This window comes from Trifolium pratense, linkage group LG3, assembly GCF_020283565.1.
Source record: "Trifolium pratense cultivar HEN17-A07 linkage group LG3, ARS_RC_1.1, whole genome shotgun sequence".
Lineage (NCBI taxonomy): Eukaryota > Viridiplantae > Streptophyta > Magnoliopsida > Fabales > Fabaceae > Trifolium > Trifolium pratense.
The window spans coordinates 22,769,605-22,797,589 of NC_060061.1; the positions used below are offsets into that span (position 1 = coordinate 22,769,605).

A 27,985-nucleotide genomic window follows, 5' to 3' on the forward strand; every position below is an offset into this window, starting at 1 on the left:
TTTTTATTGCATATATATACTGTACGGTCATAATTTTATACACACATAAGTTTATACATACATAAGGGCATCCAAGTGATTTCTAATTTTTTCGAGTGGGCGGTAGCCCATCCGAGCCACCTCTGACTCCGCTTTCCCCTAGTTAAATTATTTTAAGTTAGTGTCGTCTTTACCATAAAAAAAAGTTAGTGTCATCTTTACGCTTGTAAATAATAAAAGAAGGGTAAATAGACTTTATCTCCGGTAAAGTATATGAGTTTTACTTTATCCTTATAATTTTATTATTTTGCGATTCTCTTCTGTAATATTTAGATTCCTTTAGTTACCCCTGAACCGTCAACTAGACACAGAATCTTCAATTTTTTGATGACGTGTGGCATGTATGTTTAGATTTTTAATTTTTTTTTTTATTATAATTATTCCAATTCATTTTTATTTTAAAAAACTAAAAAAAAAATTAAAAAGAAAATGATTAATAAAAGAACACAGAGATCGTCTCTCCATCTCCCAGGATTTGGACATCTTCAATTTTTCCTCATGTTTTCTCTCATTTTGCTTAATCCAATGGTTGATATATGAAGGAAGAGAGAGAATCAACCATTATCATCCATTGAATTAAGCAAAAGAAAAGAAAACATGAGGGAAAAATGGAAAATTGAAGAAGATCCAAATCCGTCTCTCTACGTGTCTCTGAGTAATTGTTGAAGTTGATGGATCATCTTTTTCCGACATTTGGTTATGAACGACTATCGTTAATGAAATTGATTGATTCCATAGTCATTAATGTGTTTAGATGTGAAAAGAAAGTTAAATGAAAGAAAGTTAGATAATTTTTAGGTTGTTTGGTTTGAGTGAAAGTGAAAAGAAAATGAGAAGAAAGAAATATGTTTAAATTTAAAATGACAAAGACACCCACAAGTAAAAACAAAATATGATTACTTTAAAAAAAAAAACAAAATATGATTGGATAAAAAAATTAAAATGTTTAAATTTGTTAATCTTTTTGGATATATGTGTCATTTCAACCAAAATCCATCCATGAATCTATTTTCCGTCCACTTTTGGAAGGAAACAAATTTTGGTGGGTCCCACATGTTATTCTTATTTCCTTCCACTTTTCTCTTCCATCCAAACAATGGAAAGTTTCTTGAAATTGGTACTTTCCTTTCTCCAAATTTCTTTCCTCCCACTTTCACCCCAACCAAACAATGTGTTAGAAAAAATAAGAGTAAAGTAATCACAGTTGAAGAAGGCGTTATCTTTGCTTGGTAATTGGTAGTATTCTATACTCAGTCGGTTAGCAGAAATCCTAATGGAGCGTCCACTATTAAATTTTTTTAATTAATTAAAATTTAAACCCAAATTGTGGGTTATTTATTTAGTGGACCACGTGACTACATGTGATATTCTTGCATTTCTTGTCCGTGTATATACTCCATCCGTTTCATATTATAAGAAAAAAATAATTTTTACGTACACTTATTTTTTTGACGCATTTTACATATACTTATTAAGAAAAGTTCAATATAATAATTTGAAATATAATTTTTTGTGTTTTTCTTAAAATAAGTTTTATCGAAAGATGTAAAAAGAATTTTTATTGGTTATTGATTATGGGAAAAAAATATAGAGAATAAATTAAATGCAATTTGCATTAAATTTCTTGAGAATAAGTAAATATAAATCTTGAAAATAATAAAAGTGATTTGCTTTTGCTTATAATTTGAGACAAGGAAAAATATTTTTTTTTGCTTATAATATGAGACGGAGGGAATATATTCGTAAAGAATAGCAACATTGAATCAAAAAATATTTCAAAAGTTTGTTACGGTAAAACCTCAATTCCCTTGTTTCATGTTGATGGGGTCGTTTGTCGTAAGGCATTTGGGAGCATGTAGTTCAATGTCTAGAGCTTTCAGACTTCAAATACAGACACGACCTTGTTCCGAATGTTTTTGAGCGCGTAAGAGTATATGTGAAGAAGCAGGCGTCTATCAACTTCTTGACTGACCCACTGAAGGGAGGATCTACATCGAGGTCATGTGATGTTTTGGTGTACGTATGGGTAGGAGGGAAACATGCATGTGTGGATTTGACTGAAATTTCTTCACTTGTGGGATTGAAAAATGAGAATTTTACTGTAGGACAGGCATCCCTCGGTTTCCTAGCACCGGAGGCTGTAGATATTTTGAATTTTTTTTTATAAAATTTGTATTCGTTAAAGCGTTATTGAGTGGTGTAACATTAATCAAATTGTTACACCAGTGTAATTTGATAAAAAAGTTACACTAAGATCCATTAATTTAATTTTGATCTAATGGCTATTAAAGAGTCACTCATAGACTCACATGGTTATATTAATAAATTAAAGAATCTCCTTTTTTTTTTTTTTCTAACTCTAGTCCAAATTCATTCCCCGGTTTCTTTAGAGCCCGTTTGGTTTGAGGTAATCTTGACAAAAAAAATTTCTTGATGGAGGGGAGGTGAGAGAGTAATTTTGAAAAAAAAAAATTCTTCTTATTAATTTTTTTTTTATAAAAAAAACGTTTTATATTTTTGAAAAAAAAAATCTCAATTATTAAAGAGATTTGATTGGTTAAAAAAATTTGTTTTTAATCTTTTTTGGTCAAGATTATCCCATCAACTTACCTCCCCTCGATCTACTTTGAATCAAAATTTAAAAACAAATTTTTTTAAACAATCAAATCTCTTTAATAATTGAGACTTAATATATATATTTTTTTTTGTCAAAATTGCCCCATCATCTCCCCTCTCATTCCCTCCATCTACTACAAAGCGGACCGTTAATTTTCCCTCATTAAGATTTGCTCTGAACATTCACAAAAAAAAAAAAAAAAGATTTGCTCTGAATTTGAATTATTTGTTTTTTTTTTTTTTAAATTGAAGTTTAAGTTAGGTGCGTATTATCAGGCAGCCTATAAATATCCTTTCAGATCTGCTTCAGCAAAGCTTTCACGTTTTCATCATCTCTCTTTTTGTCAAACCCTAACCTTACCCTCCACCCAAACCCAGCCACCGCGCCGCCGCTCCTCCAGTGATAACCACAGCCACCGTCTCCTACCTCTCTGAAACAAAAGGGAATAAAAGAGAAAATCAGAATTTTAGGTTAATTGTTCAATATTTTCCTTTTCTAATTGGTAATTTCTCCTTCATTCATTATTTATTGTCCAATTTGTTGTTGTTGATGTTGGAACACTTAACAGGGATTTTGTTTGTTGTTGATGATTCAAACTAAAGAAGGATTTTGTTTATATTTTTACGGTAAAAGATTTTATTGATATTTCTAGAATTATATCATATATTCTCTTAATTTTATTTGTGTAATTTTATTTATTGCTTCAAAAAAATGCTAGGAGAAAGACTTTTTTTTTTAGCTAAAAAGTATTTTGATGATATTGATTAGAACATGACATTTTATTTATGTTAGTTACACTATAAATAACTATTTTTGAAGTTGTTGATGCTATTTGTAATTTAAATAGTTGATGTTCTCTTAAAAAAAAATTGAAATTTTTATTAAGGGACCATATTAATTACTCTAAAAATAAAATGGCCAAGTATATGTCTGATACGACATCGATACTTGTCCGATATTTTTCGATACCAGCATCGGAGAAGTATCGACAATTAATATAACCGATATGTGTTGGATACTACTTCGATACGTGTATTCGAAAAGTATCGGATAATTAATGCACTTTGATGATGAAAAAATAGGAGAGGAGACTGATACAATTCGTGTTGAATGTCTTAAGTATTGAATGTTAGAGTAGACTTGAACCCTGGACCTCCAACCGGTCCAACTCTTTAATTCTTGGCTCAACTAGCTAAATCAGTTGAACTACTCATCCCATCCTTTTTGGGTAGTACTTAACTTAAGATATGTGATTGTCACTTGTTTGCTCATTTTGAGTAATTTGAATGTTAATTTTTTATCATTATGATTTTAGTTGTTTCTATATTGTGCATTTATATATTTAATTTTAAATTTAATTTTTAAATAACGGATCACGGCCGTATCGTATCAGGAATTTTGAAAAATTTTCCGTATCGGTATGGTGTCACGTATCTGAGCTTCATAGATTTTAATACATCCAAATTGTCAGGACCTTTTCCGGCTATCTTCTCTCATTCAAGAATCAGAACAACTACAATGGACCTCAAAAAATCAGGAAGGTGCCAAGAAGATGTTGCACTCACCCTCACAAAGCATTTATTTTTAAAACAAGATTCTCAGCAAAAAAACCTCGTCTTTTCGCCCTTGTCTCTCTTTGTTGTTCTTAGCGTCATGGCAGCTGGATCAGAAGGCTATGCTCTTGACGAACTTCTTACCTTCCTTCAATTTGACTCCATCCACAATCTAATGTCATTCTTCTCTCAGCTCGTCTCCCCTGCTTTGTTCTCTGACGATCGTATGTGTTTTATCAATGGAATGTGGGCTGATGAATCACTTCCCCTTTCTCATTCTTTTAAACAACTTGTGGCCACTCATTACAACACCACTTTGGCTTCGGTTGATTTTAAGACTAAGGTATGTACTATCACTTTCTATATATATATATATATATATACATCATAAAGGGAGCTCGGGAAAAATATGTTTTCAGTCCCTACTTTTACGTTAAGTTTTGGTTTTCGTCCCTGTATTTCAAAATCACTTGTTTTTGTCCCCAATTAATTTTCAGTTTTGGTTTTAGTCTCAAATGTTAAAAATTATGATATGACAGTCCACGTATGATGCCACATGTCAACAGAATCCTACGTGTCAACGCCACATGGATTTTCGTTAGTCAACGGTTAGTTGACCTAACATTTGAGGCTAAAACCAAAACTGAAAATTAATTGAAGACAAAAACAAGTGATTTTAAAGTATATGGACGAAAACCAAAACTCAATATAAAAGTAGGGACTGAAAACACATTTTACTATTAATAATATATTTGCCGTTCAAAAAAAAAACATAATTTTTTGTAATCTAAATTTCTTTTATTTCCTCCAACCAAACATTATGAAAATGTTTCTCAAGAAAACTATTCATTTTGATTTTGATGTTTTTTGAAGGGTGATCAAGTGTGTCATGAAGTTAATTTGTGGGTTGAGAAAGAGACGAATGGCCTTATCACAAAGCTTCTTCATCCTAGTATGGTAAGCAAATTACCCACAGGGCTTGTCTTTGCAAATGCAATGTGCTTCAAAGGTGTGTGGAAACACAAGTTTATGGATACAGCTTTCCAGCATAGTTTTCACCTCTTCAATGGCACCAAAGTCATTGCTCCCTTCATGGATAGCAAGCAGAGGGAGCACTTTATTGGTATTTTTGATGGTTTCAAAGTCCTCCGTCTTTCTTATAGACAAGGCAGGGATAAAACTCGTCGGTTCTCCATGTATATTTTCCTTCCAGATGCAAAAGATGGACTTTTGGCATTAATTGAAAAGCTAGCTTCAGAATCTGATTTTTTGAAAGACAAGTTTCCTCGGCGAAAAGTGGAAGTACGTCAATTTACTATTCCAAAATTCAAGATTTCTTTTTCATTTGAAGCTTCTAATGTTCTGCACGAGTTGGGAATGAGTTCACCTTTCTTTCTAACAAAAGTGGTAGAGGGAATGAACCCTCCTTTGGGCGTGGAAAGCATAAATCACAATGCTTTCGTTGAGGTAAATGAGAAAGGCACCATAGCTTCAGCAAACACTGTTATGGTGGCATTAAGAGGTAGTCGTCGTGCCACTCCTACGGACTTTGTAGCTGACCATCCTTTCCTCTTCTTAATCAGAGAAGATTTCAGTGGAACAATTCTCTTTATTGGTCAGGTTCTCAATCCTCTTGATGGAGCAGATGAACATACCACACACATATACCGAAGAAAATGAAGATGATGATGAAAGTTAGCAATCTCATTATCTAATTATTATATTTTGTGATTAGGAAGGTTCATGTTTTTCTTTATTATGCTGATATTGAATTATTACATTATTTTATTTTTGGTCAAAGAATTTTTTTATGTTGAATAAATATGAATAGCGACCCTCTCAGGTACACTTGCCAGTTGCTAAACCAAAAATTTGACAAATTAAAAATTAATATGCATGGGGTTAATTTGTCAAATTAATTCGCAGTATCTTTTTGAGTTCTTTCTTTTATACTTGTTGACAACTGAAGCTTAACTGTCAACACCCAGTTCCTCCTCAGCTTCTTCCACTCAAGCACCTCTCGCCGTCATCGCTTGGAGCCGCTGCCGCTCGCCCCCCCCCCCCCACCTCCTTTTTTATCTTTTATTATTTAATTAAAATAAAAAAATTGGAGGGGAGCTAACGCGGTAATAGACCGACGCAGTTTAAATTGTGCTTCAATTTAGACGGGCAGGACCAAAATTGCACAAATTAAAACAAAAAGTTACAATTATCAGCATTTTCTATTTTCTCATTGTCATGATCATCTTCAATAAACCTCTTCCAAAACCAATGTTGCTTCCATACTCTTTCAATCATCTCTTCAATTGGTATGTTCTTCATCTCGGGCACCAAGAAAAACACAAAGATTGACATCATGAAAACCCAACCAGAGAAGAACAAGAAGATGCCAAACTTGAAATGACATAACATGGATAGAAAAGCTTGTGCAATAACAAAGGTGAAGAGCAAATTGACACAAACAGTGACACTTTGTCCGGCTGAACGGGTCTCCAATGGAAATGTCTCACTTGGAATAAGCCATCCAAGAGGACCTATAGACCAAGCAAAAGCAGAAACATAAATGCAAACCATGATAACTACGAATATTGCATAACCTTTCGAAAGGTTATCCGAATGATCTGTGACCTTGATCCCCAAAATGATAGCTATCACGACTTGAGACAAGAACATTTGTACACCGGCTTCCAACAGCAACATACGGCGTCCAACTTTGTCCACTGAGTAGATAGATACAATTGTGGAGAGCACATTCACAGCACCGGTTATCACAGCGGAATAAAGGGAGGCATCATTCTTGAATCCCAATGTGTTGAATAACACCGGCGCATAAAACATGATCGCATTGATGCCTGTGAATTGCTGGAATATCTGTTTTTTTATCACAACAAAAATGAATCAGCAATTGGACAAACAATTTTTTTCAATGTGGTAGAGATGAAATCATTACTTTTGAAGCAGTCAATATTAATAAATATTAGAATATACCGGTACATACTTGCAAGGCGACCGAAATGACAAGTTGAGGACGGTTTTTGCGTTTAAGAAGATTTCTAAAGGGGTGTTTAACCTCTTTAGCTATACGACTTGCCTCAACAAGCTCCAAGAACTCTGGTTCAACATTATCGATGCCACGGATCTTTTTGAGTACCGCTTTTCCTTCTTCCGTACGACCACGTTCTATGAGACTGTTGGGAGTGTCCACAACCAAGATGGCACCAAGTGTTAGGAGAAGTGCTGGGATACCAGCCAACCCTAGAGATAGCCTCCAACCCCATCCACCTTTGATTCTACATTTTGGTCACAACATCAAATAATTGTAAGTAATCAACAAGTGTCTCAACTAAAACTACACTATAAAAATTTCATTTGTTTTTTCTCAAAATATATTAGCAATCATTCTACAACAAGAAAAATGCTATAGTAACATTAATTTTTTCACCAAATAAATTTTTTGGTAACTTTCTTCACCAAATAATTGTTAATGACATTTTTTTTAAATATTTTAAATAAAACAATTATTATTTTCAAGGGCTGTAGTCACTGATTAAAAAGGAGACAAATCCACGTTTCTATGAAGTGTTTACTTTAAAATCCAAGTTGACTGTGTAGACTAATGTGTTAGCGGAGAACACATTTCAAATAAACAAGCATGTGCTAGACTTTTAAATTATTAGTAATTTATTAGTTTATATGATTATAAAAGTCATAGAAAGGACCAAAATTTTCTTGTACATACTAGTATTACCATTAATTCAATTTGCTAACTACTACTATTAAGATTACCACTCTTTTGATTATGACTTGTGATTTAATTTTCATCAATCATCTTAATTGTTTTTTCATATAACAACCAAAATTGTAGAAGAGAAAAAAAAGTATGCAACACCATCCAAGAAAAATACTTACTTGTTGGTTCCATAGTTGACAAGGTTAGCAAACAAAATGCCAATAGTGACATTAAGTTGGAAAAGTATATTCAATGCTCCACGTATTCTTGAAGGAGCAATTTCGGAAAGAAACACTGGCACGGCCTATAATCAAATTAAATCAAAAAACTATTTAGTTACATGTTGAACAAATTAAAAATTAATTTTTTTGAAGAAGCAAATTAAAAATTAATTAAAACTTTTAAATGAGATGAATTCTTTGATATGGATTTAAAGGGATAAAAGTGAATTCAAAGAAATTGAATTCTAATTTTTTTTTTTTTTTTTATATAGATGAGGACTCTATTAAAGAATGAAGACCCATCAAAAGTATTGAAATATCCAACCTTTGGAATCTCACCACACAATCTATTGTAACTCACATTCAAGAATGTTACATTTTCCATTCCCATAGGAAAATTACCATAGATCTTATTATGACTCACATCCAATGTTGTTATTGTTTTAGACAACTCAATTTTTCCAAAATCAAACTCAAAATTGTTTCCCGAAATGTCTATTACCAATGTCTTTTTATTGGAACCAAAAAGCATAGAAGCATCACCTTCTAACTTATTATAAGCCAATTCAACTAGGTAAATATCTAAATTCGCCAATGAAATTGGGAGTTTCCCCGAGAGATTATTGTAAGAGAGATCTAAAGCAGCTACGCCGCTATTATTGAAGTAACCATACGAACGAGGGATTGAACCTGTTAACTTGTTGTTAAATAGTGTTGGATATTTGAATTGGCTTAATTTTGCTAAAACAAATATACTAACAAGATGTTGGAAAACATGTTACAACATCCTTTTTTTTTTATTCAAGGAAATCTCGCGCATTTATGAGAGCATCTGCTATTTATGGAAATCCACTTAAAGAGCACGCTCAATGGAGATTTGATCTGATCAGGAGCTTTAAGGATAAGATAAGACTTAATGGTACAACGGTATGATCACAATTATCCTATAAAGTCCTTAAACACTTTTGGAAAGTTTCTATACACTCTTGATGAAGATCAAAAGAAAATCAGATCACCTTTTATGAGCTACAAGGAGCGTCCTATCAGTAATGAAGAAAGAGGAGCGTGCTAGATCATTATATATACGAAGACCAAGCTCAAGACTAAGTATCTCATTGAAAAATATTAGTTCACATATTGAGTCTTTGTTGAGTCTTTTATTGTTTGATTGTAATTCTTGCTTGTGGATTCTATAACACGAGTTAAGAAGTAAGTTTGTTATTTTAAGGTTACTCCTAAGCTTTGAAGTACGGAGTTTACCGTGTGTGATTCACTTGAAGCTTTTAAGCAAAAGTGAAGTGTTGTCTTGGCAAGTTGTCGCCACATCATTCTTAACATTGTATAATCAACACAGGTTGTGTTGTGTGAGTGGAAGTGAGATGGGATCTCATGTCTAGGAGTTCCTAGGCAGAAGTTGCATGAGTAGTGTCGAGGTTATAAGACGTAAACCAGGGGTTTGCTGGAGGTCTTAGTGTAAGGCGTAAATCCTAGGGTTTGCTGGAGGTCTTAGTAACTAGCTAGAGCTATTAGTGGATTTCCTTCCTGGATTGGTATCCCCCAGAGTAGGCAGTTGGCTGAACTGGGTTAACAATTACGTGTGTCATTTATTTATTTTCTGTCAGTTTTTATATGTTATATAAGATGTGCCAACAAAAGAAACAACATTAATCATAAAGTAGTTGTTGGGACATCTTAGGCAACATCATTCTAGTGATACCAGAATTATAATTGGCATCAGAGCAGGCACCCTGTTCTGTTATTTTGGGTGAGCTCCAGGGAGAGTACTTTCTGGTACAATGGATAAAGAAGGAGGGTCAGTGTCTAAACCCCCCTTACTGACAGGTCCTGAGAACTATGATTATTGGAAATCTAAAATGGAGGCTTTCATAAAATCAATTGACAGTAGGACATGGAAGGCTGTGTTACGTGGATGGGAACCACCAATGGTTCTTGACAAAGATGGCAATAAAACTGATGTCAAGAAGCCAAATGATGAATGGACTAAAGATGAGGATGATCTGGCACTTGGCAACTCCAAAGCCTTGTATGCTATTTTTAATGGTGTGGATGCAAACATGTTCAGGCTTGTTAAGAGATGTATTACTGCTAAGCATGCCTGGGAAGTTCTGAGAAAAGCTCATGAAGGAACATCAAAAGTTAAGCTATCTAAACTTCAGATGCTCAAAACCAATTTTGAGAATCTCAGAATGAAGGAGGAAGAAACCATTCATGACTTTCAGATGAATGTGCTTGATTTTGCAAATTCGTTTGATGCACTTGGAAAACCTATCTCAGATGAGGAGCTAGTTGGAAAAATACTCAGATCTTTGCCTAAAAGATTTGATATGAAGGTGACAGCTATTGAGGAGGCTCATGATCTTTCAAGTCTAAATTTAGATGAACTCATAGGATCACTTCAGACCTATGAAATTGGCCTAAACAGAAGAAATGAAAAGAAAGATAAGAATCTAGCTTTTGCTTCAAAAAGTGCTGCTGATGACTTACAAATTGAATCTGAAGGTGAAGAAAGCTTAGCTGAATCTATGGCTATGCTTGGAAGACAGTTCAACAAGTTGATGAAGAAAGTGGATCAAAGGCACAAGCCAAATGGTCGACTCAACAACAACAAACAGTCCAGCTTTCAGAAAAAGACAAATGAAGATGAAAGAGGAATGAAATGCCATGAATGTGAAGGTTTTGGACATATCAGACCTGAATGTCCAACCTTTCTAAAAAGGCAAAAGAAAAGTCTTGTGGTTTCATGGTCTGATACAGATTCAGAGGAGGAAGAATCTGCCAAGTTTGTTAATGCTTTAACAGGAGTTTGTGTATCTGACTCAGAATCATGTGATGAGGAGGTAACTTATGAGGAACTAGCTGCTACTTATAAAGATCTTCATACTAGAAGTATAGAAGTTTGCAAAGCATTAGAGAAACAAAAGAAGATCAATGGTAAACTACAAGCTGAGAAAAATGACTTACTCATAAACATTGATAATCTCAATGCTAAGGTTGAAGATCAGAGTAGTCAAATTCAACAGCTGGAAATGGAGAAGTCTAACCTCTTGTGTAAAGTTGCTGAACAGAATGAAGAAGTAACCAGATTAAATGCTGATTTAGATCAAGTCACTAAAGTGGCTAAAATGATGACCAAAGGTACTGATGCCTTTGAGGAAATGTTACAGAGACAAAACTATGGGAAACCTAAGCCCATTGGTTTTGAACATGAAAGAGTAAAGCAGCAGATGAAGTTCAACAATGCTACTATACATACTCCAATCAACAGCACGTTTGTGTCAGGAGGATTGTCGCAACATCTGATGGGACATTCTATGCCCAGGTTCTATAATTGGACATGTCATCATTGTGGCAGGAAAGGACACATTAGGCCTTTCTGCTATAGGCTGCACGGATATCCAAGGAGAGTTCATCAAGAATTCTATACTCCTGTCTTTCCTAATGTTACGACAAGACAGGAATGGAGAGAAAAGAAGAAGATCACAGGTCTAATAGCTCATACATCCTTGAGAGCTTCTTCAAGAGAAACCTGGTACTTTGATAGTGGCTGTTCTAGACACATGACAGGTGTTGAACATTATCTTGAAGACTTGAAGTCATATGCTACCAGTTTTGTGACCTTTGGAGATGGAGCCAAAGGAGAGATCAAGGGAGTTGGTAAACTTGCTAACCATGGCTTACCAAAGCTTGATAATGTGCTGCTTGTAAAAGGGCTTAAAGCTAATCTAATCAGCATAAGCCAACTTTGTGATCAAGGCATGAAAGTTAACTTCACAAAAGCTGAATGCCTAGTTACAAACGAGCAAGGAGAGCTGTTGATGAAAGGAGTAAGGTCTAGAGACAACTGTTATCTCTGGATTCCTAAAGAAGAAGATGTATCCACATGTCTTATTAGCAAAGAAGATGAGGTAAAATTGTGGCATCAAAAACTTGGCCACCTACACCTCAAAGGCATGAAAAAGGCAATAGCTAAAGAGGCAATCAGAGGACTTCCAAAGCTCAAAATAGAGGAAGGGAGTATATGTGGAGAATGTCAAATAGGAAAGCAGACAAAGATGTCGCATCCAAAGTTGCAACATCTTACCACAACAAGGGTACTAGAATTATTGCACATAGACCTGATGGGGCCAATGCAAGTGGAGAGCCTTGGAGGAAAAAGGTACGCGTTTGTCATGGTAGATGACTTTTCAAGGTTCACATGGATTGAATTTCTAAAAGACAAATCTGAAAGTTTTGATGCATTCAAAGAACTTTGTCTTCAACTCCAAAGAGAAAAGAACTCTGCTATTGTTAGGATACGAAGTGATCATGGTAAAGAGTTTGAGAATGCAAGCTTTCTTGAATTCTGCATCTCTGAAGGAATCAAGCATGAATTTTCAGCTCCAATCACACCTCAACAAAATGGTGTTGTTGAGAGGAAGAACAGGACAATACAAGAGTCAGCCAGAGTGATGTTGCATGCAAAACATCTTCCATATCAATTCTGGGCTGAGGCTATGCATACTGCTTGTTATATTCACAATCGTGTCACACTCAGAACTGGAACTTCTACTACACTATATGAACTGTGGAAAGGCAGAAAACCAACTGTCAAACACTTTCATGTGTTTGGAAGTAAGTGCTATATCCTATCTGATAGAGAGCACAGAAGAAAAATGGATCCTAAAAGTGAAGAAGGATTGTTTCTTGGATACTCAACAAACAGCAGGGCCTACAGAGTTTACAACCAAAGAACTAAGGTAATAGTAGAATCTATCAATGTTGTGATAGATGATTTGACATCTGCTAAAACATCTGATACTGAAGATGATGTTGCAACAACTTTGCCAACATCTGAAGAAACTGCAGCAGAAAAGGAATCAGACTCAGATGATGAATCAACCATTCCTACACCTCGCCCTGTGAGCAAAGTTCCTTCAATAAGAATACAGAAGAACCATCCCAAGGATCTCATCATAGGAAATCCTAACCAGGGAATTGCTACAAGAAGGACAAATGAAGTGGTTACTAATTCATGTTTTGTCTCAAAGGTTGAGCCTAAAAATGTAAAAGAGGCTCTCACTGATGAGTTCTGGATAGAAGCCATGCAAGATGAATTAACTCAGTTTAGGAGAAGTGATGTGTGGGATCTTGTTCCTAGACCTAATGGTGTTAATGTCATAGGCACAAAATGGGTGTTCAAGAACAAGTCAGATGAAAATGGTGTTGTAACAAGAAACAAGGCAAGGTTAGTGGCTCAAGGGTACACTCAGGTTGAAGGACTTGACTTTGGTGAAACATTTGCGCCAGTTGCAAGACTGGAATCTATTAGGCTACTTCTTGGTATAGCATGCATCTTCAAATTTAAGCTGTACCAAATGGATGTCAAGAGTGCCTTCCTTAATGGGTACTTACATGAAGAAGTTTATGTGGAGCAGCCAAAAGGTTTTGTAGATCCTGCTAATCCTGATCATGTGTACAAGCTGAAGAAGGCTCTTTATGGACTGAAACAGGCTCCAAGGGCCTGGTATGAAAGGCTGACAAATTTTCTTGTTAGTCAAGGATACAGAAAAGGAGGCCATGACAAAACCTTGTTTGTTAAAGAACAAGAAGAGAAGCTGATGATTGCCCAGATTTATGTTGATGACATAGTATTTGGTGGAATGTCTGACAAGATGGTGCAACATTTTGTACAACAAATGCAATCAGAGTTTGAAATGAGTTTGGTAGGTGAGCTGACATATTTCCTTGGTCTGCAAGTAAAACAAATGGAAGACACAATATTTGTCTCTCAAAGCAAGTATGCGAAGAACATGATCAAAAAGTTTGGAATGGACACTGCAGCACACAAGAGAACACCAGCTGCTACTCATCTGAAGCTAACCAAAGATGAGAATGGCATTGATGTTGACCAAAGCCTATACAGGAGCATGATTGGCAGTCTCTTGTATCTTACAGCTAGTAGACCAGACATCACCTTTGCTGTTGGTGTTTGTGCAAGATATCAAGCCAAGCCAAAGATGAGTCATCTTGTGCAAGTCAAGAGGATTCTGAAGTATATAAAGGGCACCAGTGATTATGGGATTCTGTATTCCCAGACCAAGAACTCAACTTTGATAGGGTATTGTGATGCAGATTGGGCTGGAAGTGCTGATGATAGAAAGAGCACTTCAGGAGGATGCTTCTTTTTGGGTGACAACTTGATCTCATGGTTCAGCAAGAAGCAGAATTGTGTGTCTCTATCCACTGCAGAGGCTGAATACATAGCTGCAGGTAGCAGTTGTTCACAGCTAATGTGGATGAAACAGATGCTGAAAGAATATAATGTCGACCAAGATGTCATGACATTATATTGTGACAACTTGAGTGCAATCAATATATCAAAGAATCCAGTTCAACACTCAAGAACCAAACACATAGACATCAGGCATCATTTCATCAGAGACCTTGTTGAAGAAAATTGTGTGGAACTCAAGCACATTGGTACAAGTGAACAGCTAGCTGACATTTTTACAAAGGCGCTTGATGCTAATCAATTTGAATTTTTAAGGGGCAAATTAGGAATTTGCCTGCATGAAGAAGGATAGCAGTTACTGCAGTTGTGGCGTGCAAAAGGAAACCGTTTTCTCTCCCATCAATCAATGCACGCTAATTTAGGGAAATCATTACAAACTTCCCTTAAATACATCATCACACGCATTCAATTGTTTTTCTTCCAAATTCTAACCTTTGTCTGCAAACCCTATTCTCTCACTTTGATCATCAAACTCCATCTATCCATCTTCTCAACCTTCAAAAATTATCAAAACATGTCTGAATCTTCACAAACCACTAAAACCGGACGGTCTACTCGATCAAAGACAAAAATCGATCCCTCAAAGATTATCAAGGACGCGGTCCCCGTTACAGTTGTTCATGCATCCAAACCCAAAGCTCAATCCAATGACGCTGAGAAGCAAGGAAAAGGAAAAACTGTTGAGAAGAAGGAAACTTCTGAGGTAGGCGATGATATCTCTCTTTCTACTGCTAAAATTGCTAAATCTAGTAAAGGAAGTTCTAAAAGAAAGAGAAGAGACTACAAGTCTAAGTTTGCTCTGTCTATGTCTGATTTGGTTTTTGATTCGAATGTTAACACATCTGAGAAAGCAACTGAAGTAAACCCCAAAACTGTGTCTGATGTTGTTGAAACAATCGTGTCAACCGGTGATAACCCTAGTCTAGAAAAATTGGGGTCTGAAGCTGAAAAGAGAGATCTTAATTCTATGCCTGTTGAAACTGAGATGGAAGACACTCCTACAGAGGTTGAAACTGAAACTGCTAATGAATCACCAACAATTGCTGAGATGATGGCTGAAAAATCAACTCCTGTTGTTACTGAAGAGGTTGTCATACAAGATGTTGAGACATTCTTGAATGAGAATGAAGATGCTGGAACTGCTGAGGAAGAACCTGTGAAGGAAACTGTTGCTGAAAAGGATGTTGAGCCAACTGCCACAACATCTGAGTCCACAGATGAGGAAACTGGAACTGCTGATGAGGGTACTTCTGATAATGAAGGGGACACTCAATCTGAAGAAAGTAACCAGTCCATCCCTACAGATGAGCAAGAGGTTGAAGCTGACAAGCCTGCAGAAGCTGAGAAAGCGAAAGATGTTGTTGATGTTGATGATTATGTCACCACCAAGACTACTGAAAAATCAACTGGTGGTATAACAAAGAGATTGAGAAGCTGTACAGGGAAGGCTGTGGCCACTGCAAGCAAGACTCCTGCACCAAGAGTGAAAACAAAAGGTGTTGGACCAGTCAAAGGTTGGAGCAAGGTTCTCTCCCCTCCTGCCAAGAAGAAGGAAACTCTGAAGAGAAAGAAGGAGTCATCTAGTGACTCAGACTATGATGTTGCTGAAGATGTTGTTAACATCTCCTCTGCCAATCCTAAGAAGACTACTGTGAAGAAGGCTCCACAAGGTGTTGAAGAAGCCCCATGTGATAACATCTCCTTCCATCGTGCTGCCTTTGCACTGAGATGGGACTACATTTACCAAAGGAGATTGGCTGTTGAAAGGGAACTGTCCAAAGATGCTCTCAAATGTCAAGACATCTTTGAATACATCAAGGAAGCTGGTCTGATGAAGACAGTCTGTGATTTCAGTCCATGTTATGAGCTGCTTGTGAAAGAATTTCTGGTGAACATCCCTGAAGAATGTGATAACCCACTGAGCAAGGACTACCATAAAGTTTTTGTCATAGGTAAATGTATCAAATTTTCTCCTGTTGTCATAAATAACTACTTAGGTAGGTCTGTAGAACCTAAGGCTGAATTAGAGGTTGCTAATGATGTTGTGAGTGCTGAGATAACTGGTGGTAAGGTTAAGGTCTGGCCTACAAAGAAGCTGATACCCACGAGTAAATTGAATGTCAAATATGCCATCCTCAATAGGATAGGGTCAACAAATTGGGTGCCAACCAAGCATGCAACCAATGTTGCTACAAACCTGGGTAGATTTATATATGCTGTAGGAACCAAGTTTGACTATGACTATGGGTCCTTTATTTTTGATCAAACCATTAAGCATATTAGATCAACAGCTGTGAAGATGCCAATAGCATTTCCATCTTTGCTATGTGGAATTATCTTGGCCCAATATCCAGACATCAAGGTTGTGACTGACACACCTAAGAAGAGGGAATCTGGTTTTACTTTTCATCATAAGCTCTTTGGTAATCACAATGTTACTGATCATGTTGGGACATCTGCTGCTGGAGCTGGTGTTATGACCAAAAGGGAAATTATTGCTGGTTTGAAGGTTCAATGTCAGGACATTGATAAACAGCAGGCTGAGCTTGAGGAAAGGAAGAATGTGTTCTTGAAGATGATTGAAGGATTGGAAGCTGATGAGGTACCTGTGAAAGCTAGTGCAAATGTGGCTGCTACAGGTGATCAAAACAATGCAGATGAGGATGAAGGTTATGCTACTGCTACAGATGAGGATGAAGCCTCTGACAGTAGTGATGATGAATGATTCTGTAATCTGTTTAATATTTTACTGAACTTTGTTACTTGTTTTGTGGGTTGTTTGTGCCCTGGATTTTAGCACCTTCTGAGTGCATGGTCTGTACCTTTAATTTTGCACTTTGGATACTTTACTTTCCTATTTTGGCACATTTTGTGGCTAAAAAGGGGGAGTAGCATTTTGGTTTGTTTAGTTTGTTTCTGCTACATGTTGTTGTGTCTTTTGTTATGACATGTTTTTAAGTAGCAGTAAGCAAGTATTCAGGGGGAGTAAATATATTATCCTGAGATGATGCACAAGCTGATGAAGTCAGGGGGAGTTTGCTACTGAATGGATGCTGCCCTGATTGGACGAACATGTGCTAGAAGATGTGCTCCCATATGTCACAACACCTTTGATGACATATGACATATGATATAATTTTTGCTCTGATACCACGTTTTATTTTGCTCGAGGCAAATTGATGATAACTCCGCTGCTGCTGCCTCTGATGCATATATTTTTCACCTATGTGAAATTTTGATTAAATGATGCTCTAACATTCCTTCTTTTGTGTGACCATGGTGATTTGAAGGATTGCGCTTTGTTATCTCTCAAGGGTAATGGTCTGAAATTGTTTTAGCCAAAAATTGCCAAAGGGGGAGATTGTTGGATATTTGAATTGGCTTAATTTTGCTAAAACAAATATACTAACAAGATGTTGGAAAACATGTTACAACATCCTTTTTTTTTTATTCAAGGAAATCTCGCGCATTTATGAGAGCATCTGCTATTTATGGAAATCCACTTAAAGAGCACGCTCAATGGAGATTTGATCTGATCAGGAGCTTTAAGGATAAGATAAGACTTAATGGTACAACGGTATGATCACAATTATCCTATAAAGTCCTTAAACACTTTTGGAAAGTTTCTATACACTCTTGATGAAGATCAAAAGAAAATCAGATCACCTTTTATGAGCTACAAGGAGCGTCCTATCAGTAATGAAGAAAGAGGAGCGTGCTAGATCATTATATATACGAAGACCAAGCTCAAGACTAAGTATCTCATTGAAAAATATTAGTTCACATATTGAGTCTTTGTTGAGTCTTTTATTGTTTGATTGTAATTCTTGCTTGTGGATTCTATAACACGAGTTAAGAAGTAAGTTTGTTATTTTAAGGTTACTCCTAAGCTTTGAAGTACGGAGTTTACCGTGTGTGATTCACTTGAAGCTTTTAAGCAAAAGTGAAGTGTTGTCTTGGCAAGTTGTCGCCACATCATTCTTAACATTGTATAATCAACACAGGTTGTGTTGTGTGAGTGGAAGTGAGATGGGATCTCATGTCTAGGAGTTCCTAGGCAGAAGTTGCATGAGTAGTGTCGAGGTTATAAGACGTAAACCAGGGGTTTGCTGGAGGTCTTAGTGTAAGGCGTAAATCCTAGGGTTTGCTGGAGGTCTTAGTAACTAGAGCTATTAGTGGATTTCCTTCCTGGATTGGTATCCCCCAGAGTAGGCAGTTGGCTGAACTGGGTTAACAATTACGTGTGTCATTTATTTATTTTCTGTCAGTTTTTATATGTTATATAAGATGTGCCAACAAAAGAAACAACATTAATCATAAAGTAGTTGTTGGGACATCTTAGGCAACATCATTCTAGTGATACCAGAATTATAAATAGAATTCCGGAAAGACTAGGTAATTTATATAGTAAAGGTGGTAATTCTCCGAAGAGGTTATTATGTGAAAGATCCAAATTAACAAGGCTTTTAGATTGGGACGTGAATTTTGGTATTGGGCCGGTAACGCCGGTTTCACTAATTGTGAGATATATAAGTCTAGTGAGTTTGGTTATGGATTCTGGAATTATGCTGGTGAGATTTGGTAAATCGTAGATAAAAAGAGACCGTAAATAAGATATGTTACCAATCGAAGGAGGGAATCGAGAAGTAAGTGTTACATTCGAGATACTTAGATCAGTGACATGATCATTTGTTAAGGATGAACAAGAAACACCAAACCACTTGAAGTTGCAACAATCAGTGTGTGGTTCCCATGAGGATAGAAAGGTTGGATTGTTGAGTTCTTTTTTGATTTGGAGAAGAATTTTTTTATCTTCTGGATGGCATTTTGAGAGAGAAGATGTTGCTTGAGATAGCAATATGAATATAAGAAACAAGTTACTAAAAGTGTTCATTGTTTTGGGTTTTTGTTGGTAAGTTTTGGATTGTGATATGAGAATTGGATGGGATTTCTTTGGTTTATATAGAGCTAAGATTCGGATATATAATATATTCTAGTAATTGATGGCTAGTGGCTTGCAAGTTGCCATGCCATCATGGGATGCCTAAAAAAAGTAGTAGTAGTCAAAACAAGTCAGCTAGCTCATTGGTATACAACTTTACTAGGTATTCAACCCGTGCGTTGCACGGGTTTGATTAGAATATTTTTTTAAAAAAATTATGTTTTATAATAAGTTGTATTAAAAATAATATTTTTTTTTAGATGTGTTGTTGAATTATTCTTTAATTATAAAAGTGACTTTTAAAATATTTTTAATTTTTTTTTCTCGTCAAGTGAATCTATAATATATATATAGGTAGATAAAAATTACTTTTAAGATAGACAATGTGTTATTTAGGTGTATATAAAAAACAATAAAAGTGCAGAGATTAGTGTATTATATTAAAAAATTGTTTTATTAATCTTCTTTTTTATGGGTTTGATTTATATATCTTCAAATTAGTGTAATTTTTGTTTTAATATATTTTTTGTTTTTATGAAAAAAATAGTGGATTATTTTATTATATTATCTACATCTATCATTCTCTGTATCTCTCAATTCTTTCTATCTTTATCCTAATTATACTCCAATATCCTTATTATTATTTTATATGAAAAAATTGTAAATACTTGTCTCGACCTTTATAAAAATGAGATGACATGTTAATTAATCGTAAATTTTTTTAAAGTAATAATTATTTTATACTTCAAAGAGGTTTTTTCTATTAGACTAAATATTCAAAGAGCTTTCGAAACAACTTTGTCATGTATGTGCAGTGTTAAGTAGTATTTTATAGGGTTATTAAATATATTTTTAACCCTCTATATATATTTCAAATTAAAGTCAAAACATTATTAAAATGAAATATTTAATCTTCATACCAAAGTCACAATATTACCAAAACATTTCATTGTCATTGTGCTTGAATAAATTTGTCATATTGCTAAAACAAAATGATGAGATTATGAGTCCGCTATGTATGTGAAAGGAGACTTAAAAAAAATGCATTAAAAATGAATATCTTGTTCATTTTAATTTTATCGGTTTGACATTATTTTGGAAGCTTACGGTTCACATCATAAGTTCACTAAGCATGAGGAAGAAAACTTATCATAAAAACTATAGTCTACTAATATATTTTAAGGATCGACATCGACTTATATCCATTATTCTCTTTATGTTTATCGCATTTTCTCTCTCAATTCTCTCTAACTTTATCTTATTTATATTTCAATCTCTTTATTAATAATATTATTATTATTATAAAAAAAATGTTAGACACTTATCTTGACCTTTATAAACTCAATTAATGTTTTTATGTAAATAGTATTCTTATTTGATAAAACAAAAAATAGACATTTAAAGAGCTTTGGAATAAATTTTGTCAAATTTTATATTAGAGCTAGACTTCAAAAGAAGAACACAAATTGTTCGTCGATCAATATAAAGTGCATATATAAACTTTACTCAATCAACTATGTTTAAACTATAGATGATACATGTATGGAAATTAATCTATTTTGACAACCTCTTAGTCAAGTTACACCAGTACTTTTCATGTATATTATATATTACAATTACAATTACAATTACAATTATAATTAACAATGACGTCACATGAGTAAAAGCATTCAAAAAATTTATTTTCAACTTTTTTTTTGTTTCTATCATTCTCTTAAGATCCAAGCGGTTCACATACACCTTGTGAAATAGAATTCTTTATATCCTATTATAGATCTCCTCATTCACCTAAAATAAATAGACATATTCACATTTATCATTAAAAGAAATCATGAAATAAGGGTAAAAAATTAGATAAACAAATGTTATATCAATAAAAACATGAGCTTAAATATTTGACAATCTACATAATAGAATAATGTAAAATATTTTCTATTTTATATTTTAGTATGTGCTGGGGAAAAAGATGCATATGATTTGGGTATAGATATGTTTGAGAAGAGAGATCAATCTATGCATCCAAAAAGACCGACTTTATTTGTATAAATATAATTGGAAAATTTTGTCTGATGATATTCTCTACAAAAAAAGAAAATTGTTTCACCACTCTGAGTTGCAGCTGACTGATGAACAGATTCAATCATACTGCTTAATTGAACTTGAAAAGATTTTGGTGCAAAATGGAAAATACCTTTCTGATTTCTCTGGAATGCCGTTACCAAGTAGTATTGCCTCGGAAGCCATGGAGAATCGCCTTATTCTAGAAGAGCTGAATTATAATGTTATCGAGCTGATAAAAGAACATGAAAGGTGTCATCCATTACTCAATGACCAACAACTTATTGTATATAATCATGTTTTAAAAGCAGTCGAGACAAACATGGGTGGAGTCTACTTCGTATATGGCCATGGGGGAACTGGTAAAACTTTTCTATACAGAACAATCATTGCCAAACTCAGGTCAGAGAAAAAAATAGTGCTTGCCGTAGCTTCTTCAGGTAATCTTTATAAAAAATAAACTATAAAAAATAAATTTCCTTATTTCTAACGTAAATATGTATGTTTCCTTATTTTTTAATCATTTTTAGCCTTCATGTATTTAATATAAAAATAACTACTTATCTATACAACATATCTAAATATTATTTTCTTTAATACTATTGTTAATGTACTTTTGTGCTATCAAACTTATTTTTAATTTCTTTTATTCCTGATAGGTATTGCATCACTATTATTGCCGGGAGGAAGGACAGCTCATAGTAGATTTCAAATTCCACTAGATCTCTATGAAAACAGCACGTGCTCGATCAAACAAAATACTCATCTGGCTCAGCTAATGGTTCAAACAGATCTAATAATTTGGGATGAAGCACCAATGACTAAAAGATTTGCTTTTGAAGCTCTTAACAAGACACTTCAAGACATAATTGGTTACAAATTCCCAGAAAAGAAAAAACAGCCGTTTGGAGGAAAGACCATTCTTCTTGGAGGAGATTTTAGGCAAATACTTCCGGTGATACCAAAAGGACGGCGGCATGATATAGTTCAAGCATGTATCAACAATTCTGATCTGTGGGACCACTGCAAAATTTTTATGTTGTCCAAGAGCATGAGAGTCCGAGATACTACAGGTGAACAACAGGCTTCGACACGCGAATTCAATAAATGGCTCCTTCAACTTGGTGATGGAAACATTGAAACTATATGCAAAGATGGAGAAGAGATTGCATCATGGACAAGGATACCAAATCAATATCTTATCCAACCAATGGGCGATCCACTCAAACAAATTGTGGAAAGCACATATCCAAACTTAAAGCGGCATTTGTGGAATGAAGAATATCTCAGGGAAAGGGCAATACTCACTCCTCTAAATGAAACAGTTGATGAAATCAATAATTATATTGTTCAGATTACTGAAGGATCTACAAAACAATACAGGAGCTCAGATGAAATTGACAAAACAACTGATAACATATCAGAACAAGAGCTTATGTATCCCGTAGAATTTCTCAACTCCTTGAGTATTAATGGGTTTCCTAATCATTGCTTAGAGCTTAAAGAAGGAATGCCTATTATGTTATTGAGAAATATCAATCCTGCCTTAGGAATGTGCAATGGAACTAGACTCATTATTTTGCATTTGGGAGAAAGAATAATAGAAGCAAAAATAATTACAGGATCTAATGTTGGTTCAAAAGTACTAATCCCAAGGATTGTTCTGACTTCTGATGACTCTAAGTGGCCTTTTATCTTGCGGAGGAAGCAGTTTCCCATAAAGGTGTGCTACGCAATGACAATAAACAAAAGTCAGGGCCAGTCATTAAATTATGTGGGATTATATTTGCCAAAACCTGTATTTAGTCATTGTAACACCCCGAACTTACTACCCTTAAAAACGTGATCTTAAAAACTTTTTAAAGATAAGTAGCCGGAGCGCTACGGAAAAACATTTTCAAAACGATCGTGCACATGACACGAAACGTCGCAGCGGAAAACATAACATAAAAGGATTTTCAAAGCAATGAACATGATAGTTCCAAAGACAATTCATTAACATAAAACATAAGTCAAGATGTTCACATCGATAAACGACAGAATACAAACGATCCCCGACTCGATGTTACAACATACCAGAGCACTAATATACATCACAACCAAACTAACTTAACAAAACTATACAAAGGTAGCCTACACTAGCTCCTCACCAAAAGTGCTCCACACCAAAACGATCTACAGCTAAAGCTCGATCGAAACCTCGACCTGAATACCTGAACCCCCAAAGGTCCAGCACATAACAAATAGGTAGAGAGTTAGTAAACATAATCACATACATACGAATATAGAAACGCACCTATATTCAACCTATCACATATTACTAACTCACACACATGCTTCCATAAGCAACACACCAGATAACACATACTCACAAATACACAACCAGATAGTTTCGCGTCGTTTCGGACCACACAAAGAACTCACATAACACATAACACATAATTGCACATTTACTCAAATGCGACTAATGCCAAACATTCAATGTCATGCCAACCTAGACACGACTAATGCATGTGGTACCATCTTCTTTATCAAGGAACTTACCATTGATATACTTCTTTATTGGACAAGTCCAATATCCTTCTTTATCAGACAAGTCTGATATCCCTAAATAATGCATGAGTTTATGAATGCCATGCATTTACCAAACATATGATAATCACTTAGCACGAAGCTACTGCTCACTACATGGATAACATAATCCATTAAACTTCTTTATCAGACAAACTGATATTCTTCTTTATCGGACAATCCGATATACAAAAATACATATACTTCTTTGACATTTTATATAAATGCCATTACACAACACAATTATTAAACATATAATAATTCCAAACCAAAACGAAACCAAATACATGGATACACACACTTTACAAACATTAACAAAAATTGCTGCCACAGAGCTGTTCGCTGAGCGAATCCGTAGCGAACCCGTAGCGAACACGTAGCGAACACGTAGCGAACACGTTCGCTGTAGCGAACAGGTAGCGAACTACATCAGAGGGTTACAGGTACATGGCGAACATGTAGCGAACTCGTAGCGAACTTATTCGCTAAGCGAATCCGTAGCGAATCCGTAGCGAACTTATTCGCTAAGCGAATCCGTAGCGAATCCGTAGCGAACTACACCAGAAAATATCTGTTCTTGAGTTTCTAAGGCGGTTTAACATTGATTCCACTCAAAAATACATCTAAACATGTTATAAATGCATAACAAGGGATCAATCATGTATATACCATACATATATACATGAATCAACAATCAAAAACACCAAAACACATCACACATACAAAATCATGTCAATTTCTTGCAAAATAAGCAAAGTTGCATAAACATGCAAAACCATCATCAAACATAAACATATTCCCTCCTAGATGTTCATTAAGCATACTAAGATGAAAAGACATGTTTATGATAAAGAAAACTTCACCCAAACCCCAAAGAAATTGGATGAGAGAGTTTAGGAATGGAGGCTAGACACCTCCCCTCTCTTGGATCACCCAAGCTTATGCTTAACCACTCTCACCTTAGATTGAATGATGATTCTTGGCCTCTAAATCTCTTCTCCTTGCTTGTGTTCTTCTCCTTGCTCTCCTAGCCAAAACCCTAGCTTAGCTTTCTCTCTTGCTAACTTCTAACTTCTCATGAAAAGTGAATTGTGAGACTATTCATGGTTTTGACTTGCTACTTATACTACTCTCCAATTCTCTTGGTTCAAGCCCAACTTGCCTAAGCCCACTAAGCTTCTATCACACGCCCAAGCCCACTAACACGACAAAGGTTTCGCTCACAAACTTATGTTCGCGATAAATAATTATAGGTCGCGTAAATAAATATTTAACACTAACCCAAAATATATGCAAATATATAAAATATCGATTTACTAAAAATCGGGTCGTTACAGTCATGGACAGCTGTATGTTGCTTTTTCAAGGGTGACTTCACCAAACGGTTTGAAGATTCTCATTATTGAAAGTGATGAGAATTATGTACAACACACTAAAAATGTAGTATACCATGAAGTTTTTCATGGTCTTCCTCAATGTAAATATACTTGATAAGATAATAAATATTGAATAAGAAAAGGGGCAGCTTCAGCCTACTACTATTCCAATCAACCATTGAATATGTTACAAAAAAGAAAACATTGAATATGTTTGAACCATCAATGTCTATTAATCAAAGAATATAAACCAGTTCATGTCAGAGACCAAAATTTGACCAAAGATTGATTTAAAATACCAAATCAATTGATCACATACCGTATGTGCATAAGCCCCATTGTTGATTGCGAAATTTCTTCAACTGTTCGGCTAACCAACCCATGTTTCATGTCCAGATTTCATGGCCAGCGAAGAATTTCCTGTTGAAATAGCCTTTGAGTCAGTATTGGACGGTGCTTAAATTATATGTTGATTTAGTTGCTTAAATTAGAAAATGTTAGTTAATTTACTCTTAAACACTTCAACAATTTTTTATGAAACATTCATCAAAGTAAATGAAAGACCTGTGTGTGTTTGTGTTAGCCTTGAATTATCTTTTACATGAATTCAGACAAATTTAGAACTGTAATGTTAAATAAATAAAAGACTAAGTTATCTGATGTTCTCTTAAAAACTAAGTTATCATTTTTCAAATTTGAGGGATTAATTTTTTTTTTCCCGTCCATCTTAGTCTTCAGTTTTCTTAATTGTATTAGTAAAAGAAGTTCATTTTAATAAGTATTCTATGACTAAGAGCATTATATATGAGCGTTTTTTTTTCTTTCAAACAAACTTAACATATATATAATAAGCTGTAAGCTAACTTATTTGTGTTATCAAATGATTGAACTAAAGTGTTTAATGAGCTCCTTCTAAAATTAAATAGTTCGAGAGAACTCAAATTTTATCTATCTATTGACTGAACTCATTGATAACTAAGAGCCATTTTTAAGAATTGAAGGGCTAATATATAAAAAAAAAATCCAATTAATTAACCAATATTAGGTTGATTAACGGTCTCGCCTCAATGGAAACATGTAGTAAAATACACCTCCATATTTATAAATGATTGAATAAGTTATTATAGCAACATTTTCTAGACAATAATAAGTTATAATATGTAAGCTAAGGACCTGATTGGGAAAACAAAATATTTCCAGAGTTTAGAAACATAAAAATGGACAAAAGCAACTGAGTTATAAGAAAAGTTATTATACGCTAGAATTATTTGTAGTTTAGTTACACTAACAGTTACTTAACTAACTACCATCTACCATAGAATATTCAAATTTTAAATGGAAATCGGTTAACAACAATACCAAGCTTACAAAATCTTAAAAGGACTTTTCTAGAGCTATGACTTAATTCAGTAACAAAATCGAACAATTCATATTTGAAATTCAGTAAATCGGATTTAAAAGTTAACACAAAATGTGAGCCGAGCAATCTTCATTCAACCGTGTATACTATATTGCAGACTGCAGTGACAGTGTGATATTTTGATTACAGAGAACTCATTTCCTTCAGTTACCTGTCTATTGGCTGCTTCACTGGACTCAGCAAATTCTGGCCAAATCTTCAATAGCAAATAGCGGCTTGATGAAATTAATACTACAAGTCCTGTCATCAACCCAAGATGCCACATTTCAAAACCAACTGCAGATAAGAGAAAAAGATCTTAAGATACTTCACACATCATAATAAATACTTTTCAATTTCAATTTGCCAAGTATTTACCACAATAAACAAGCTCATTTTTATTTTCAACAGGCACTCGACAGAAATCATGCTTAGATCCATTAGAAGTCATATACAACCAAAATTATGAGAGATCCCCACATTTTCCTTTGCATTGCTCACTCAAATGTTTATTTCTACTTTTGGTGAGTAAGCCTATGAATCTATGATATGAGATATGATTCAATGATTTCAATCTCTGTCAAAAGCAAAAGGGTATGTGTTGTTCCAACTGAAAATTATTGCTATGAATCTATGTGTTATATTGTTCAGATTACTCAAGGATCAGAGACCAAAATTTGACCAAAGATAAATTTAAAATACCAAATCAATTGATCACATACCGTATGTGCATAAGCCCCATTGTTGATTGCGAAATTTCTTCAACTGTTCGGCTAACCAACCCATGTTTCATATCGATAGGAGATATCCCAAACCCTATAAACTCCAAACAAATCACCATCTCACTCAAGAACGAGTAGGTCGCGGAAAGATCATGCCCAAACACATAAACCAAACCCGCCGTCAGTTAAATTTTGTTTAGCATCACAGAAAGATCACGCAAAAAAACACAAACCAAACCCTCCCTCAAATCCATCTATCGCCACCATGCCCAGCGGCTGAATAGCAGAAAATGAATGGAGTTGGAATGAACACTACAGAGGAGAAACACGCTAACAGAGAAGGAAGAAGGGAATTGATTGCTGTTCAAAACAAAAAAGGGAATGGATTCTCTGCGCACTACCCATAGTACCCCTCTAATCATTTAATTTGTTTTTTTTTTTTGGCAAAACAAATATTTTAATTTG

The 27,985-nt window shown here is 34.8% G+C and overlaps 2 protein-coding genes and 1 long non-coding RNA gene across 5 annotated transcripts; 1 reads left to right on the plus strand and 2 right to left on the minus strand.

Annotated features, from left to right (window-relative positions):
• The first annotated feature begins 2,928 nt into the window (after positions 1–2,928).
• LOC123917112 (serpin-ZX-like) lies at positions 2,929–5,943 on the plus strand. 2 transcript variants are annotated; one of them, XM_045968742.1, is made up of 3 exons: positions 2,929–3,158; positions 4,128–4,552; positions 5,083–5,943. In XM_045968742.1, the coding sequence occupies exons 2-3, from the start codon at positions 4,175–4,177 to the stop codon at positions 5,887–5,889; spliced, it is 1,185 nt and encodes a 394-aa protein (XP_045824698.1). In that variant the 5' UTR covers positions 2,929–3,158; positions 4,128–4,174; the 3' UTR covers positions 5,890–5,943. The 2 variants fall into 2 exon arrangements, with proteins under 2 accessions (XP_045824698.1, XP_045824699.1); XM_045968743.1 differs by lacking the exon at positions 2,929–3,158 and having other exon boundaries at positions 4,115–4,552.
• Positions 5,944–6,115: 172 nt separating this feature from the next.
• Positions 6,116–14,930, minus strand: LOC123914788 (sugar transport protein 13-like). Its single transcript, XM_045965961.1, has 5 exons — positions 14,885–14,930; positions 8,486–8,850; positions 8,119–8,243; positions 7,208–7,499; positions 6,116–7,080 (listed from the first exon to the last, which is right to left on the minus strand). Exons 1-5 carry the CDS (start codon positions 14,928–14,930, stop codon positions 6,400–6,402), a joined length of 1,509 nt encoding a protein of 502 aa, XP_045821917.1. The 3' UTR covers positions 6,116–6,399.
• A 5,919-nt stretch (positions 14,931–20,849) lies between these two features.
• Positions 20,850–27,930, minus strand: LOC123917120. Of its 2 annotated transcripts, XR_006812369.1 has the most exons (5): positions 27,521–27,930; positions 26,971–27,095; positions 25,719–25,819; positions 21,586–21,684; positions 20,850–21,182 (listed from the first exon to the last, which is right to left on the minus strand). It is a non-coding gene; the product is annotated as an uncharacterized LOC123917120 (long non-coding RNA). The 2 variants fall into 2 exon arrangements; XR_006812370.1 differs by lacking the exons at positions 20,850–21,182; positions 21,586–21,684 and adding an exon at positions 22,043–23,180 and having other exon boundaries at positions 27,521–27,928.
• Positions 27,931–27,985: the final 55 nt, after the last annotated feature.

What these genes read in the sequence shown, in the direction of transcription:
- LOC123917112 (XM_045968742.1), top strand. Translation starts at nt 4,175, where the DNA reads ATGGACCTCAAAAAATCAGGAAGGTGCCAAGAAGATGTTGCACTCACC. An exon ending in CGGTTGATTTTAAGACTAAG is followed by an intron (nt 4,553 to 5,082) that starts GTATGTACTATC and finishes TGTTTTTTGAAG; the next exon opens with GGTGATCAAGTGTGTCATGA.
- LOC123914788 (XM_045965961.1), bottom strand. Translation starts at nt 14,930, where the DNA reads ATGGAGTTTGATGATCAAAGTGAGAGAATAGGGTTTGCAGACAAAG. An exon ending in AATAGGGTTTGCAGACAAAG is followed by an intron (nt 8,851 to 14,884) that starts GTTAGAATTTGG and finishes ACAAGTTAACAG; the next exon opens with GTTCAATCCCTCGTTCGTAT. An exon ending in TGTGTGGTGAGATTCCAAAG is followed by an intron (nt 8,244 to 8,485) that starts GTTGGATATTTC and finishes ATTTGATTATAG; the next exon opens with GCCGTGCCAGTGTTTCTTTC.